At 41.0% G+C, this 17,806-nt stretch overlaps 2 protein-coding genes across 2 annotated transcripts in view; one reads left to right on the plus strand and one right to left on the minus strand.

Annotated features, from left to right (window-relative positions):
- si:dkey-82f1.1 (DENN domain-containing protein 2A) overlaps positions 1–10,760 on the minus strand; it is a 32,074-nt gene extending 21,314 nt beyond the window's left edge. Inside the window, exons 1-2 of the mRNA XM_066669048.1 lie at positions 10,665–10,760; positions 9,924–10,150 (exon numbers count right to left, since the gene is read on the minus strand). The gene's annotated coding sequence lies outside the window, so the exon portion shown is untranslated. The remainder of the gene's footprint in view (positions 1–9,923; positions 10,151–10,664) is intronic.
- Positions 10,761–13,053: 2,293 nt separating this feature from the next.
- On the plus strand, positions 13,054–17,806 carry adck2 (aarF domain containing kinase 2). Its single transcript, XM_066668567.1, has 8 exons — positions 13,054–14,500; positions 14,668–14,814; positions 14,932–15,060; positions 15,157–15,252; positions 15,434–15,679; positions 15,823–15,951; positions 16,091–16,144; positions 16,891–17,806. Exons 1-8 carry the CDS (start codon positions 13,640–13,642, stop codon positions 17,032–17,034), a joined length of 1,806 nt encoding a protein of 601 aa, XP_066524664.1. The 5' UTR covers positions 13,054–13,639; the 3' UTR covers positions 17,035–17,806.

Genomic DNA, 17,806 nt, shown 5'->3' on the forward strand with positions numbered 1-17,806 from the left:
CGCTGCACTCTGACAATCTGGGGAACTGTGGTTAAAAGACATCATTAATATGTTACATATTCTTTTTTGCCTTGATAGTGAAAGGGACCTGGTCTCAGTGTAAATACTGAGGCCTGGTAGAAGCAGCATGTGAAATATATTGGCTGAAATTAGATTTATTTACACTCTGTGTTGAAGCCTTGTCGGTAGTCTCCCTCAGAACCAGCCCTGAAATCTGTCTGTACTGTCAGTGATATTCCTTGGTATTCTGGAGTCTTGAGCAGTGCCAGATTTCTCTCGCTATCTCTCTCTCTTCCTCCTCCTTCTAACAGCTGCTTCTCATAAAGCCTGTCCATAGCGGTCAGTCCTGGAGGACCCACTAAATGCATGACATCATGCTTTCTGCACCTCTCCACTGAAAAAAAGTGAGATTTCTAAATAACTGCAGTGGGTAACTCAGTCATATAAGCTGTTCTTAATAAATTTGCTGTCCCAGAACCTTTGCATCTATTTAATTACTTTCATGGCTCTTTAGTGCATGTTATACAATACCGGCAAATGCAATATATTGCAGTTATTTCAATACAATTTGTGCAATCAACAGACTATGATTAATAGTTTTCTAAAAGAGCTGGGAAAACATAAAGGACTCTATCCATTTACTTGTCAACTTCTCATCCAACGAGTCACTCATCCATTCATTTTGCCATGTCTGGCAACACTGAAATGTTTTCTTTGCTTCAGATCCCCAACCAAGACAGAGCTAACCTAAATGATCACTCCTCTCTCTCTCTTCAACACATGAAATAACTTCTCTGCAATCAATTTCATGCACCGATAAACATTCAGCAAGCCTGTGATAGAAACACAGTGTATGGAGTGTATGTGTGTGTGTGTGTGTGTGTGTGTGTGTGTTCCTCTGTAATAGTGGAGGCACTTAGTGGGGGACTAACTTTCACCTAGTGCCTCTGTGTTCAATGAACTCACATTCCAGTGACTTTTGACAGGGAAAGTGAGACAGAGAGAGGCATTTCTGACTTCAAAAATCTTAACATCACTGGAGTATTTTTGACTTCTTTAAGATCACCACTTTGGTGTCCTCCTGCTTTAGAAGCCGGAGTTTATCACAGCACTTCTAAAAGCAGAGAATAGATATTGACCAGTAATTTACTGTATGTGTGTGGTGATTCGGGGAGAGCGGGATTGCTTGAACTTTGCATGTATCATTTTAACAATTCATTAAGCATTAATAAAATATGAGAGGGAGTGCTTTGTGTGGGTTTCAATATTTATACAGATTAATGCACAAAATAAAAAGTACTTGGCCCCTGGTAATGTAGACCTGCACAAAGTAGCCAGGTGATGTGCAGGAAAATGTTTTGTGTTGTTTGGAAGCAGCCCATGTGTGGAACAAATTATGTGGGCGGAGCCATGTAAATTAGCTTATAGACAAATGAATCAGAAACTGTTGCTACTTGTTACTGTTAACACTTTTTTCTGTACTAAATTGTAAAGTGCCCTTGGGTATGTGATCAGCACTATATAAGTAATAAGTAATAATATATATATAAGTATATTCATGAATTCATTCATTGTCTGTAACAGCTTATCCAGTTCAGCGTCACGGTGGGTCTGGAATCATTGGCTGCAAGGCAGGAACACACCCTGGAGGGGGCTATATGTGTATATAATAATACATTCATTCATTCATTATCTGTAACTGCTTATCCAGTTCAGGGTCGCGGTGGGTCCAGAGCCTACCTGGAATCATTGGGCGCAAGGCAGGAATACACCCTGGAAGGGGCGCCAGTCCTTCACAGCGCAACACAGACACACACACATTCACACCTACGGACACTTTTGAGTTGCCAATCCACCTACCAACGTGTACTTTCGGACTGTGGGAGGAAACCGGAGCACCCGGAGGAAACCCATGCAGACACGGGGAGAACACACCAACTCCTCACAGACAGTCACCCGGAGCGGGATTCGAACCCACAACCTCCAGGCACCTGGAGCTGTGTGACTGCAACACTACTTGCTGTGCCACCGTGCCACCCTTATATAATAATATTATTATATTATTTGTATTATTGTCATTAATAATAAATGTCAGCAGTATAACCGTTGTATAAAAGCAATATCACATTTGAGGTTGTGCTGCTGTACTGAATATCAGCTTGGCCTGCAGCCTCTGGTTGATGTGAAATCTTGAAGGGTTCACAAGAGGGATGAAGCCTGTGGAACCCAAACCAAATGATTAGCACTATTCCTGTGTCAAGGTTTTTGTGCACTGTGCCTTAAAATACACACCCACTATGAGGTCACTTGTTGAATACCAGGGCAGAAGTACAGAAACCCCCTGGGGTCTATCTACATAATGGCAAACCAAATGTGAATACAGGAAATAAGCACATACCTACATCAATGCTCTCCTTTCTCTCTCTCTCTCTCTCTCTCTCTCTCTCTCTCTCTCTCACTTATACAGAAGAATATAACTGCTGTATTTCTTCACTGATTACAGACTATCCCATAAACCTACATGTGCTAAGACACAACCACACACACACACACACACACATAAACATACACACACACAGACTGGCAGACACCTGGGCTGCTAGGCCCCTCACCCTGCTATTGTTGGACTTGTTGGAAAAGGACAGACAGCAGACAGGAACCCAACTGGTGAAGTTACAGAATAGAGCAGGAACACGAGAGGATACTGCACAAACAATTAATTTTTGTGTATGTTTGTTCCTTATCAATCTATTCCAAATATAGTCTTGTTGCAGTATTGTCTCTCTTGAATTGTGATTATGGCCTGCCAGTTGTTGTGTCTGATGTGAATAAAAAGAAAAAAGTAAAGCCCTGTCTGTGTGTGGCTGTCTATTTTGTAAAACATTATAATGAAATGTGAAAAATGGCTTTAGAAAACAAATTATCATGCTGCATTACAGGGTTTTCCTGGGCACAGCAGAAGCAGTGACACTTATAATTATGGCAACCAGACCAAACCATACAACTAACCATAAAACCCTATGGGCTACAATGGTTAAACGAGGCGAACACAAACAGTTATTTGCTTGTTTATGTGCACTGTTAGCTGAGGATGCATATTGCAGAAAGACAGACTGATAGACAGACAGACAGACAGACAGACAGGATGAAGGAAGACAGGATGTGGGATCATGACCTCCATCCTGTCCCCACCACACATACACTGGAGCTGTCCTAATTTGAGTGAGAGAGCATTGTCTGCAATTAGCCAGAAGGCTAATATTGGGCCAGAGATGGAGGGCAAAGTCTTTAAAAAACAAATTGGTTTCTGACTGCTTATCACTGGTTCTAGACACAACTAGAGGAAGGAAAAGATATTGTTAAGCAACCTCTTACGCTAGGTGAAATTGTTCATTATATTAGAATGTAACATATGGTCTGAAATTGCTTGTGCCACACCAAGTCACTGTGATAATGAAATATGGAATGCTGTGCAGAGATTCAGGCCAAAAATAAGGATTAACAAGCAGTGATAATGTCTAGATTTCAGTTTCTCTCTTTATAAATGTGAAACAAACACTGAGCTTCAATAAATGATATCTTCTGAATATAATACTTCTCAAAGCCCATGTTCTCTGCTATACATTAATTCATCCTCTTCCAGATAGCAAAAGAAAATGCCAAATAGCTAACTAGCCCAGATAAGCCTTCCTGGAGATAGCCAGTTGGCTACACAACTAGGAGTATTTCTGTCTTTTCAACTTGAGTTGAATGTGTGTTTTTTTTTTTTTTTTTTTTTTTTTTACTGTTATCACTCAAATTTGGGTTCTGATTGAAAATCCAAACTGAAAAGTTTATTATTGAACATAACCATTCCCTTTTCACCAAACTGCTTCTGTGCAAGTCTTTCAGTAAGATTTCATAAATCTTTCAGCCATTTCTGAATTGTTCTATCACTGTATGAAGGTGGTTGGAATTCGTGTAGAGAGCTAACACAATACTTCAAGCACATCAATGACTGCATACTCTATCATCTATAAAAACCCTGACAATTAAGTATGAGACTCTGATAACAATGAACCGCTAGCCCTCAGAGACCTCTGAATGTGCTGGTTTTGCAAAAGCACTGACAAGTTCAGTAGATGTTTCTGAAAATATTACACACTGTTTTGGGGTGTGTTTTTTTTTTTTGCATTATTAATTTGTGCCTAAACATAGATACTGTAAAATCAAATGTATTAGAGTTTACTCATTGTCCCATTTGTGATTTGTGTAAGTTACAGCTTGAGGATGTTGATGCATGTGTTCAGCTTGATATTTTTCAGTGAGAAAAAGTCCTAAATGTAAAACTGAATGTTGTTTGGGTCATTTTGTGCTTTTGGAAAATATATAGTTTAGTTTTATAATTAATGTAGGGAAATTGAGAAAGAGGGTTTTGCAAAATTGAATGATAACCTAACCTACAGCACGTCCCTAGACAGCTTCCAGTTCTTCTGACTTTCCAACTTGGCTTAAAGGGAAGCATAGTTTCTATGAAGTGCCCACAAACTTTCTGCATAATTAGACCTATTTTCCACCAGAGCGGAGAAAAGAAATCAGAACTCATGGAAATGTCTGAAATGATACATGTTGGTAGATTAAACAGAGTGGTTGATGAACGTAGTCATTTTGACTGTTAATATTTGTGTGCATAATAGATATCAGTCACTAGATTTCATTTGGTTCTGTTCCTTTAACCTCAGCTTTATTTCTATATGTTGGCATGACATAATCAATGTCAGCACAATCTGTTAAAGAGCGGTTTATAATACCACAATATACCCTTTCTACATATCATCACTATCCAATGAAAACCATGTATCTCCCAAAATAATAATCTTACAGGAGAAGGGAAAAAAAACCTTTTAAACTTTCAATGCATGTCAATGAAAATATTTTATTTTTATTTTTAGTAATTTGGTCACATTTCTATTGGTCCATTCATTGTGAACTACACTACAAAGTGTGAAGGACAGTTTATGTGTTCAAATGACGTGGCTAACTAAAAACGGAGATGCATGTCCTTAATTGGACAGCGACAGCATACTGTCATGTACATGTTTTCATTCACTCTTTCTGGGTAGAAGCAGTCTGAAGATAAACCAACTGACACCCAAACATACTCCTTTAACTCAACTTTTAGATGCTGTAGAAGCAGAAGCTGATTTGAGAGCAGTTGTTTGATTGGTCTTACAATAGTTTACAATCTTTCACTTTGTTTATTACTAATGAGATCACTGAGCACATCATTAGGACTTTATCCTCAGGTTCTTTATGACTGGGGTACTTTGAGAAATTTCTTTTTCTCGCCCCCTTTCTCAGTGAGCTGACTCTGTGCCAGGGCTCCAGTTACCCTTCCTGTTTTTCCTCACGCTTCTGCGGTTCCGCCTGACCATTCCCACCGGCGTTCCCGCTCCCAGCCCCGCGCGCCTCAGCACAGACAGATTCCTATAATTCCCTGCAGTATTCCCACAGGAGCCCAGCGTGGCGAGAGCTTGGGAAAGTGCTCTTCCGGAGTCAAGGATCCACCAAGCAACAGATAGCTTTCCGCCCTCTCTCTCTCTCTCGTTCTCTCTCTCTCTCTCTCTCTCTGAACCCTCCACCCCCACTCCCAAAATCAACATTTCCAGAGTGAATGTAAACCAAGCAGCCAGAGTGATAAAGTGAGTCTAAATGAAACATAAAGCTTGGCAGATGGCTTACAAAATCCTTTAGAAATCTTAGGAGCATTTTAAAACAACTGAGTAATCAATTGCTTTGTTTTTTCCACCTAAATTGAAGTCAGTCGGACATTTCATTGAGTTATGACTTAATCCATCTCAAAACAAAATGGTTCTAGGCATAGTCTATTTCAGGATTGACTTCAGGACTTTGTAAGAGCTCCACTGAACTGAACCATCAAGAATAAATCCTCCAAACTACTGCAGGCACATGGCTCCAGTGTACATTAATCTTCTGTGCTGTCCAATCTAAAGGGTGGTCACATTATTCAATTAATACATCCTGCAGTGCATCAAAGTCACATAAACAACTGCAAACATGCTCTGCAGATAGAACGACATGGGTAGTCACTGTAGTCAGTACCCAATATTAGAGACACATCTTGCATGCACATTGTGCAGAGAACCCAAAGGCTCTATACTGTGGTAGGGAATTTAGCACGGGGCTCCACCACAGAATCAGAGTTAATGGATGAGAGCTGCAGTGGCCTACACCACATCAGAGAAGGTCCATATGTTAGAGAAAGAGAGAGGCAGTGGGAGTTTTTCCTCACGTTTAGTCCTCCCAAAATGGGGTTAGAAAAGTGAACCCTTTGACCATACTTGTCTAGAGAAGCGATGGGATAGTGCAAGAACCCCATGAGCTGAACTCTTTAGCCTGTTCTACAAAAACATTCTAATAACGGCCTTTAGCTTTAGTGTTTCCAAAACAGAACAAATAAAGTGTACTCGTTTTTCAAAAAGAAGACCAAACTCCTCACCAAATATCACAAGCAGGTATAGTATGTGTTTGCTGGTTTGCTTGTATGGAGTTAAAGATGTCTGACAAGAGTTATACTTAACAAAACTGGTTTATTATTCCACCAGAACCGCTGAGGACAAAATTGGAAGTTGAACCTATTCTTCATAAAAACACTTATATCATTTTTCTATAGCTAGGAAATGTAGACTTTTTAAGGTATTTGTCTCAAGGGGCGTTGACTCACACAGTAGTGCAGAATCTACTTAGCTGTTATCTGGAAATATCTCTCATCACATATTCATATGAAATACGCTTTTTGTTTGTGCTGATATTGGTTGGTATAGTGCTGTGTCTTTCAAGTAGTAGACTGTGGTCTGATTTCTTTATCAAGCCTTCATCAATCACATTATCCTATACCAATATCTTTCTGCAGAGACGACGTTCGAATGGCTTCAGCAAACTATGTGATGTAACTGAGAAGAAAACAAACAGCTTGGTGAACTCAGAGGACAAAAAACTAAGCGACGAAGCCTGTGATTGGTTGATACACAAAACAAAACTGCAGAAAATACGCAAGCTTGTAGGCTTGTGAAAGATCTTTCCGCTTTGTGCAACACTGGTGAACTTTGCTTCGCAGGAAGTATGCTGAGGCCTAAAGAGTTCTATGCAAGGTTCCTAACAACAAAGTCACCTACCTCTGTAACATGATTAAAGGAATGGTTTGGCAAAACTCTACCTCAAACAACTTACCCCAGATGTCCTCAATCTTCTGAGACATGCTGGTGTTCCAACTCTTCTCCTTCAGCGCTTACTTCTACAGTTCTTTTTATTTTTCTTATTTTGTGGATTTTTGTAAAATAATGTCATTTTTCTTTTACTTGTGTGAAGTGCATGCTTTTACATAGATTTGGTGCTACATAAATAATGTACCCTGCCTTGTCTAACAGTCTACAAAAACCACACATTAAGGATAATAAAGACCTGGATGTGATTTAAGAGTGCTGAGAAAAGTTTTGGGGATGTATTCATGGAAACAATTTGGGTGTTTACTGAATTCTCCTTTTTTTTATTAGGAACATTACCCTTGTTGCTCCAGAGCTAAACTGAAGAAGCAGATTTGGAAACCAAACGTATCTTGGCTGATCGACTACAAATGAACACTTGACTACAAGTGGACACTTCGGTTCTTTTCTTTTTTGCCAAACAAAATTGAACCATGTAATATAACCAAAGGATGTAATTAGAAAATGTACATTGTATGACTTTAATATATCTAACCAAACAGAAACCACTGTCCTCAGCAAAACATTTATATCCAGTATTTCAACTAGAGAAACAGAACAGAAAACAGAACTTCACACATCATGACACTCACTCCCACACACCCTCTCTCACCCTCCTTCTTTTGCTCTGGTGCATACTGGTGGAAAAACTGCCCTACAAAGTGCACTGAACCTTGACAGGGTCTGTGTCAGAGCAGCAGCTTGCAGGCACAGCTCCAGTGGCAGCAGGGGGTGGGAGAGAGAGCCTGAAGAAGGTTGGGAAGGAAAGAGCGTGTGTGAAGGAAGGGTGGGGGGTGTGGTGGGGGTGTCAAGGAGGGCAGTAATCACAGCATCTGTGCTCCGTTCCCCACCTCTCTGACACAAAGCCTGAGGGCTCACAGAGTCCTGAGTGTCCAGAAGTCCCCCAGCAGCGCCACAGGGCACATTCTGGAGTCGTCGCCACGGAGACAGCCAGTGGCCAGCCGGCTGCCTGGGAGGACAGCTCAGAGTCCAAAATAACCACAGCCACAGTAGAGACTCCCTGCTGAGTTACTGTAACAATATGGTTGTTGTGGTATAATGACCAAGCAACTGACCAGGTAGAGTGACCAAATCTGTGTATGTGAGGTTGGTATAAGAGGGACAGATTCCCCATATGCCACTCAAAAGGCAACCACAAGCAGAATGTGATAGAGACAAGCACTCACAGACAGACACATGACTCATGCACACATCACACACATAAACACATGTAATACATACTGACTCAAGCAGAGATAGAATGGTCTCAGTAAGAGTGTTGTGGAGAAGGCAATAGCCCAAAAACAGATAACACAGATTTTCTTATTGTTGGCCTTCTTAATAAGCTTTAATCCATGACCAGATGGAGTCAGCTATAGAAGGTGGCCAAATATTTGCTAATACTCTTATTTGGCTCTTTGTTGCTTCATACTGCATTGTAGAGTAATACCCTCATAGGGAGGAGTGCAAACTCAGCCGGTCAAACAGGCCTGTGGTCAGATAACCGACTGAAAGGGGCCCAGATGGCTATCCAGAACAAGCCAGTACAAACACTGTTTTTATAACTATATACAACTGATACTGCTATCTCTAGTCCACTACCACCTGGAGGTAAGAGTGATGAATCAGGGCTGTATATGTCATTGTTCAGTAATTATACACCTGGTAGCTAGAAACATGCTGAACACGAAAAAAAAGAGCTGATAAATAAAGGGTTGAATATTTTGGCCCAGGGTTTTAAGCCAGCGCATGTATATGAGTCAGTGACTGCGTGACAAAGATCAGAATTGCCATGAACAGCTCAGAAAATGACTTAACTGGCCTGCACCTCCTATAAGTCATTTTGTACATGCACTGCTGGACTCTGAGTGAATGAAACTGACAGGATTTCAATGAATCATACTGTTTCTGGATGCTTCAAAGAGCAATAGAAAGAAAGAAAGAAAAAAAAAAACATGTGCAACAAGAATGAGGGGTAGTGTTCACACTAGCTGAAATGTACACATCTAAAATGTACATCAGGTTCACATACACTTTGCTTTCCAAGAAGTAAACTTATATGGTATTGATAAGCAAAGATAAGTTGTTTTTTTTAACTGCCTTAAGGGTTTGCCTGTAACTAATGATACTGGATTAGGCAGGGACATTTTGAACTGCATGTTCTGTGGGTTATCAGCATTCTGGCCACTCTGTTTACAAGCTCTTCCTTCTCTCTCCCTTTGCCTCAGCACAGCAGTGAAGAGAGACCATTGTTCTGTGGCTAAAATGACTCGCCTCACTTATCCAATTACCCACTTCTCTATCTCCACTATTTCTCCTTGTCTGCACTGGAATGCACCCATTTAACACAGGCTTCACCCCAGGCTTCACCATAACACCTCATTATACTCTGCCTGGCTTTACAGGCTGACCAGCAACAAGGTGCCATCAGGTACTGACAATTCTTCCATAATGAGACAAATAGCCATTCACAAACATTCTCTATTTACACACATTGTTAGTTTTCTGTAAATGTAAAGTCAGGAGTTTATCTGTCAGTCTGATGGTTCTAGACTGGTTCTATTTAAGATTTAAAGTGTAACACAAATCTTTAATGATTCTCTCCCAAAGTTAAGTAATCCAAACAGCTGCACACATGCCCCATAACAAACACAGCTGTACCTTGGATGGTTGGTTGAGCCCTGCAGAAGCGCTCTTGTGGTGCTTTCTCATTTTGTGAAACCTGATACTGAGTATGGCAGCATCCACTCGTTGACTTCCCTAAGAGCAGCTAGTCCTTCTTCTTCTCTCCTTCTCTTTTCACTCCTTCCACAGTATCTTCCCTTGATTAAATCCTTCTCTTTTCTCTGGACTGGCTTCGAGGGGCCCCGTCAGCTTTAGCTCTCAAGCTTTCATTGAGCAGGGAAGAAGAAAATAAAGTCAGCCTCAGTGTTCTCCTCACAAACCTCAGCCTCAGGCAACTTTATCTCTCCCTCTTGCTTCTCTGGGTGTGCTGTTGCCTTCCTCTCTCTCCCTCACTCTTTTTCACTGGCCTTTTCCCACCCCTCCTTCCTCTCTGCAAGACCCCCTCCCTCTCTCTCTCCCTCCTCTACTTTCCCATCATCCCCCCACCCCCTACTGCTGAACTAATCTGCAGCTGGCTGAGTGATTGGAGGCCTAGTTGTCTTGGAGACCTAATGTCCTGCTTTAGACAAAGTGAAGCAGTAGAGGACAACTGAACACATAAATAACAGCCAAGCAGTAATTTCTCTCCTCAGACCTCAGCCATTGCATGTATATATTAGACACAGCTCTGAATGTATTCACTAATAATAAGATCATCCACACCAGGATACACACAGTAACAAGAATAGCATTGCCAGTGTCATTCTGCTGACTTTATGCCTTTAAATCAGCACTTACATTATTAGTTCTGGATGCCATCTTCAGTTTTCCTCTTGCTTTTCCATGTGTTCTCCTTCATTTGGAGTTTCACATTGTTCTAACGCAGCCCTGCTGTTCTTTTCGGCTGCAGGAGTGTAGAGCTGGAGGCTGTGGGGCTGGATGTGAGGGTTGAGCCAGTGGGTAAGAAATTGCTTGCTGAAGGAACTCTTGGCTCCTGTTCAAGAGAGGAGGAGACAGAAGAATCAAGGGATCAGGTTTCACAGGGAGCTAGTAGACAGAAATGCCTATACATTCTCCTGCATCCAGAGGAAAACTTGTTGCCTTTTTCAGGCTCTTTCATCTGTATAATAAAGCTAGTTAAAGCAGTTCCCTTGCTAAAGTAAAACAACAAATTTAATGAAGGATTTAAATCAGTGCAAAGTATCAGACTACATTAAACTTCCACAAATATTTTTTCAGCCCTTATGAACTAAATATGCAAACAATTATAAGTAAACATTTGAGCCTGTAAGGTTTAATGCCTTATACTTAAAATGAAGCTGTAACTAAAGCATTTGTTCATTTTATTATGCTATAACATTCTATTTAAATGCAAGATCACACCAAAAACAGTCTCTCTCCATGGCTAAGACTGGACAAGCAAACAGTGCTACTAAAAATGGAAATGGCTGATATATGGTTCTTCCTCTCATGGGCTCAAATGCGGTTCAGTATAGAAACAAAAACCTGTTCGACCAACAGGGAGCTACCCAGATATCAAAGACCATTATTTTAACATTTTGACATACTTGGCAATTCATTCAAGACAACCTACAAACCCCAAATGCAGAGGGAGGAGGATGTGGTCTCAACATCTGTTCACTATCCCTCCCATCTTTTGTCTGCATGATGGAAGACAATAAGAACACAGACCTCTGAATGACAGCTTGCCTGTGTACAAATGTTTCCTATCTATTGTTATAGATCTATACCAAACTTCCTGTGTATTACAAGCTCTATACAAAACAACCTCCAAATAAAACTTTAACATGAAACGGGTCTGCACTCTGGCTAGGCCATTCCAAAGCTTTTATCTTCTTCTGGTGAAGCCATTCTTTTGTTGCCTGTGGGGCTATGCTCTGGGCTGTTATCATGCTGAATTGTGAAATTACTCTTCAGCATTTTAGCTTTTTAGCAGAGGCCTGAAGGGCTTTTTTTTGTTTGTTTGTTTTTTGCCAAGCTGACTGACATTTAGAACTGTTCATTATTCCCTCCACATTGACCAAAGCCCTCGTTCCAGCTGAAGTTAAACAGGCCCAATACATAGTACTACAACCAACACGCTTCACTGTGGTTATGGCATTCATTTGATGACATCTATGGTTTTTGCACCATACAGCATTTGGACTTATGCACAGAAAGTTTAACCTTGGTCTCATACAGTAACACATTTTCCCACGTGATTTTTGTACATACATAGTTTTTTTCAGTTTTGAGATTCTATCCTACATTCCAGACGTATGAAGAATATGGGAAACTGTTGTCATAAAATGGGGGCTGAAGTATATATGGGGTTATAGAGAGTAAATGGCAGGTGAACACTGACCACTGTTTAGCATGAGTATGAATATGTGATTTGAATTGTGATTAATTCTGAACACAGTCACCTCATCAATTATAAGAAAGTGTGTGCGTCCATGTTTTTTCCCCTTTCTAAATGATTTGTTTTACAGTTGAGTTGTACAGATTAGGTCACTATAAAAGTGGAAATAAATTATATTGATCTGAATTTTCTGAATCAAAGCCTGGCATTTTAAGAAGTGTGTGTATACTTTTATTTCCTCTGTAATGTTGTAACTATTGCACTGTGCAGAAAACATTGCTCTTAGCTTCTTATCTTCGATCACAACACTGTGACAGGATTCCATCCATCCATCCATTATCTGTAAGCGCTTATCCAATTTAGGGTCGCGGTGGGTCCAGACCCTACCTGGAATCATCGGGCGCAAGGCAGGAATACACCCTGGAGGGGACGCCAGTCCTTCACAGGGCAACACAGACACACACATATTCACACCTACGGACACTTTCGAGTCGCCAATCCACCTGCAACGTGTGTTTTTGGACTGTGGGAGAAAACCGGAGCACCCGGAGGAAACCCACGCGGACAAGGGGAGAACACACCAACTCCTCACAGACAGTCACCCGGAGCGGGAATCGAACCCACAACCTCCAGGTCCCCGGAGCTGTGTGACTGCGACACTACCTGCTGCACCACCGTGCCACCCGTGACAGGACTCCATTACTTGTTAATATTTAAGATTTTACTGAATATCAGATCGAATATAAAATAAATGAAATACAGTGAAACATGAAAATAAAGCCTCTTCTCAGACTTTAGTCTCCGGAACTAACTGTGCAATGTGTATCCACACGGGGGGATTTAGGGATAGAACCAGGGCCAGCGGGCTGGAGCCGTATGAATGAATGTAAACACGATGAAGTGCGCTGCTGGAAACATGGCCTTGTTTCGTTAATGCCTTCTTTCAAAAAGACAGTTTATCGGCTAATTCTAACAGTCATCTTTGAGGGGGTGCGGCATGTGGCGTTTTTATATCAGTAAACTCTTTTTCTGACTGTTACTAGCCTGGATGTGTTTGCGTTAGTTGAGTTGATGTGAGAGTCAGGCTGGAACTTTATGCGTGAAAGAGCATTTTCCTTGCTTTTTCCAGCCTTTCGCCGCTGAATGTTTGTTTGCTAATATTCATAGTACTTTTTTTGTAAGGGCACTGTTTGTGTGTCTGTAGCCTCCAGTGCAGTAGCTGCTATACTCAGAGATTGTAGATCCAGTTTACCTTGGGAATCTTTAACTGTGTATCATCACATTATGTCTGTGTAGATTCCTAGTTCATGAACATTCATTTGAATTCAGCTCAAATGAGAAATATGCGCTATCTAACTAATGTTTAAGAATAAAAAAGGTGTCCAGAAGAACCATAAAAGGCTATATCACAATGTCTGCCTTTTGTGTGAAGAACGTTTTCCAGAGCCTGAGGTGCAACATTCGTCGAGTTTCTGTGTCAGTCCGAATCCTGCCACATAGAACTTGCATAATCAAAAGGTATCCAGTCCTCTCTCAGACACCCAGAGTGGCTCTGCTGTGTTGGGGGGTGGGCAGTGTCACTTATGCCTCAGCTCAAGAAGCAGTGCTTCCGCAGAGGACTACAGAAAAGAAATCTGTCGCTCGTGTGCAGGTACATAAGCTCATATTTGTCTTGCGACTGAGCTTCCGTGCCCTGGTTCTCTTTTTGAAATTCAGCCCCCTCTTGATGCTCTATCCACTGACCCTACTCTCCCAGCGCTGGGCGTCCTGTTGGTTGGATGCCCTGCTGTGGGTCACTGAGTCCTCCGGTCCGACATTCATCAAGCTTGGACAGTGGGCCAGCACGCGACGGGACATCTTTTCACAGGAGTTCTGTGACCGCTTCGCTCGGCTCCATGTGCAAGTGCAGCCCCACTCCTGGGCTCACACTAAGCAGTGCCTGAAGCGGGCCTTTGGAGAAGGCTGGAGGCAGCTGTTTGTGTTTGAGAGCAAGGAGCCTGTGGGTTCAGGCTGTGTGGCACAGGTGTATCGGGCTAAGGCTCGAGTTGAAAGCATAGAGGACCCGGCTTTCCAGGAGCTGGTGGAGGGCCTTGAGAAAGAGGACCTTCTGGAAGCCTGGGAAATCCCAGGGCTCGGGGGAGCTTGGGGCCAATTGCTGGGGCCAGAGAAGGGAAATGATGAAACATCAGAAACCCAAGAAAGTCCTGCAGTTCCTCCAGTTAATCAGAAGCAGTACACCAAAGATGACTGTCTCATGCCTGTAGCAATTAAGGTAAGGACAAACATAACATTGTGTGCAAAATATTACATGTATCAGACTTTTCACAGTGGTGAATGTAGCAGTATTACCAGTGGCACATATTGTTTTTCATAAATAGCTAGTTAAGTGTTATATTCATGTATTATGTGAGGATTTAGCTGTTCACTGTATTTATGCAGGTGCTTCATCCTGGCATTAGGAGACAAGTAAAAATAGACCTGATTTTAATGAAAGCAGGGAGCGTGCTTATTAGCTGTTTACCAGGCCTCAAGTGGCTGAGTCTACCTGAGGTGGTGGATGAATTTGAGAAGCTCATGACCAAACAGGTAAGGCTGAGCACCAACATCCTGCCACTTAGGAAAGCAAAATATTTTCTTAGATTTTTTTATTTATTTATATTTTATTATAAAAATCGTCCATTTCATTGATTTACTTTTTTGCAGATAGATCTTCGGTTCGAAGCAAGAAACATAGAACGGTTTAAGAAAAACTTTAAAGACTTGGACTATGTCAAGTTTCCAACACCTCTGAGACCATTCGTCACAAGGACTGTTCTTGTAGAGACATACGAGGTGATTGATGGTGGTATTTAGCATCAGATTCATTAGTTTGTATATCACCTTGTTGTTTTTAATTTGAATAAAGTGTTTTTTTTTTTGCTTTTTCAGGAAAGTGAACCCATTTCTAGCTACCTGAAATCTGAGGTACCACTGGCTGTGAAGCAGAGAATCGCACGGATGGGAGTGGACACTCTGCTGAAAATGGTGCGAAGAAAAAACAGCAATACATTCTGTTTATCTGCTTAAATACAAAAGCAGTTATTTGCGTGTGCCATTTTCCAGTAACCACAAAACTGCTGCAGGGCCTTAGCTAAGTCACCGCCCTCATGTTTAGAAATGCATTAATGTAGCCAGCAACAATTTTGTTTTTGTTTTTCTTTTTCAGGTTTTTGTGGATAACTTTGTCCATGGAGACCTTCATCCAGGGAATATCCTGGTACAGAGTGCTCAGGGTGCAGAGCCCCAGGGCAGAGCCACTCTCACCGACCTGTGGGACACAGTGGTAGTCAGCATGAGGCCATCCCCTCTTCCAATTCGACTGGTACTACTGGACGCTGGGATTGTGGCCCAGCTCAGTGAGACAGACCTACTCAACTTAAGATCTGTCTTCACTGCTGTTGTCCTCAAACAGGTATTTGAAGCTGAAATATCTGTGTAAAGAACATCTAATTTATGGGTCACAACTCACACTTATGCAAGTTCTTTGAAAAGGCAGAGGATAGTTGAAGTTCATGTAACTGTTCTGTTGTTTTTATTAATGATTTTCAATGCCAGGGAGAACGTGTGGCAGAGCTGATTCTGAAGCATGCTAGAGCCAGTGAGTGCAAGGATGTGCCACTTTTCAAGAAGGAAATGGCTGAGCTTGTGAACCATGCACTTAGCGATACTCTGTCACTGGGGAAGGTAAAACAGCATACACCTGCATACACACCTTATCCCAATGCAAATAGACTTTTAATTTTTGTTTTCCAGTACCTTATCACTGGATCCCGTACACAATTTTGAGATTTCTTCCATGTTTTGCTTCTCTAATCCTGTTAAGGTTCAGGTGACAGAACTGCTGTCTCAAGTTTTCAGATTGCTCATCCACCACAAGGTATGTGAAATATGAATTGCTTTGTGGAGCTTCAGATTAAGATACATAGAAGTGCTAATCCCACCTTCTCTTTTATTGTAGTCTGTGGCTATGTTCATATTACCGGGCACAAATCAGGTTTTATTTTGCTGTGACATAGACCTGATTTTCTCAGGGCTGTGTGGACATGCCATATTGGATCTTTTCAAATTGAATTTGAGTCATATGTGGTCCTAGATTCCATATGTATATGGGTGTGTAATGGGGCATGAATGTGAACAGCCAAATCAGATTTCATGTGACTTTTTTGCAGCTATGCTTGCATTTAATGCTGTCATCATCAGCCAACACTGGCAACAACATATAGGCTGTCTTTCAAATGACATTTGGTGCAGAATCTGTAGATACATCACCTGCACAGTGCATATGATGAATCTGCAGTTTCTGCACCAAATTAGTGGACTGAAGGGGCCTCGCAGGTGATAACTGAACGTTAATGGGTTTGTGTAAGACACATTGCAGAGTTGTTGGGTGAAGAAACCATTATTTAAGGACCTACAGTGTACAAATTGGTACAAACTGTTCATGATATATTGTAACACCCTGTAATGGACTTGAAAGAGGAGTGATATATTACACTTGTATATAATTTTCTAGACACTCAAAGTGCTTTACATTCTTTGGGACTATGGGAATTGTACAGAATTGCACTGTTAAATAGGATGTGTTATTGTTCAGAAGTAAATACTATGCTTCTCTTTCTGCAGGTAAAACTAGAGAGTAATTTTGCCTCCGTTGTGTTTGCCATCATGGTGCTAGAAGGCTTAGGCAGGTCACTGGATCCTAATCTGGACCTCTTAGAAATTGCTAAGCCTCTGCTGCTGAAGAACTGTACTTCTCTTCTCTCCTGAGCGAAGTGGGGTCTTTACATACAATGAGCCCATCTTTGTCCAGTGTGTAAAATCCAGTCAGTTCTAACAATGAGCAAAGACTTGGTAACTAAGTCTTTATGTTGCTTTTGGATTAAAGGGAGTTAATCTATTCTAGAAATGAAGGTGCACTAAAGTGGAGTTTTGGATCTATTGTGGATCTGCCCTCCCTTGCCTTTTCATTGCAACTGAATACCTCATCCTCCTGAGAGGAGGAAATATACTACAAGCACAATTCGAGCTATATATTGTACACATGCATAATTTGCTACAGATAAATATGTGATAATCAAATAATATGTGCATATCTTTGTAAATTCTGTGCTACCTGAAAGCAGTGATGGTGATGAAAAGTACAGTAACGATGATAGACAACAGTATGGCTTAAATGCAGTGTGTTCAGAAATTGTGAATAATTTTAGATTATACTTTGCATGTTTCTCAATAATTGAATGAAATTATAGAGGTCCACATATTTGTAGAAGCACTATTTTCTACATTATGACATTTATTCTAATGAGCGTACATATCCAGTCATTCTCTATAAATTAATAAATAGTTTTAGTCTGATTAATATTGGTGTGGATATCTAGCCCTAATATTAGATTGGGATCATTCAACTGTATTTTTTGACATCTTGTCGTAAATGGTATAAAATGAAAATAAACTGAAAAGGAATTGTTAATAAATGTTTTGCACAAATGTATGAAATGGAACAAAATAAGATGTGTGTGTGGTATTTGTTTTTGTCTAT

This window comes from Hoplias malabaricus, chromosome 4 (assembly GCF_029633855.1).
Source record: "Hoplias malabaricus isolate fHopMal1 chromosome 4, fHopMal1.hap1, whole genome shotgun sequence".
NCBI classification, from domain to species: domain Eukaryota; kingdom Metazoa; phylum Chordata; class Actinopteri; order Characiformes; family Erythrinidae; genus Hoplias; species Hoplias malabaricus.

What these genes read in the sequence shown, in the direction of transcription:
- adck2 (XM_066668567.1), top strand. Translation starts at nt 13,640, where the DNA reads ATGTCTGCCTTTTGTGTGAAGAACGTTTTCCAGAGCCTGAGGTGCAAC. An exon ending in AGAAGCTCATGACCAAACAG is followed by an intron (nt 14,815 to 14,931) that starts GTAAGGCTGAGC and finishes ACTTTTTTGCAG; the next exon opens with ATAGATCTTCGGTTCGAAGC. An exon ending in ATACTCTGTCACTGGGGAAG is followed by an intron (nt 15,952 to 16,090) that starts GTAAAACAGCAT and finishes AATCCTGTTAAG; the next exon opens with GTTCAGGTGACAGAACTGCT.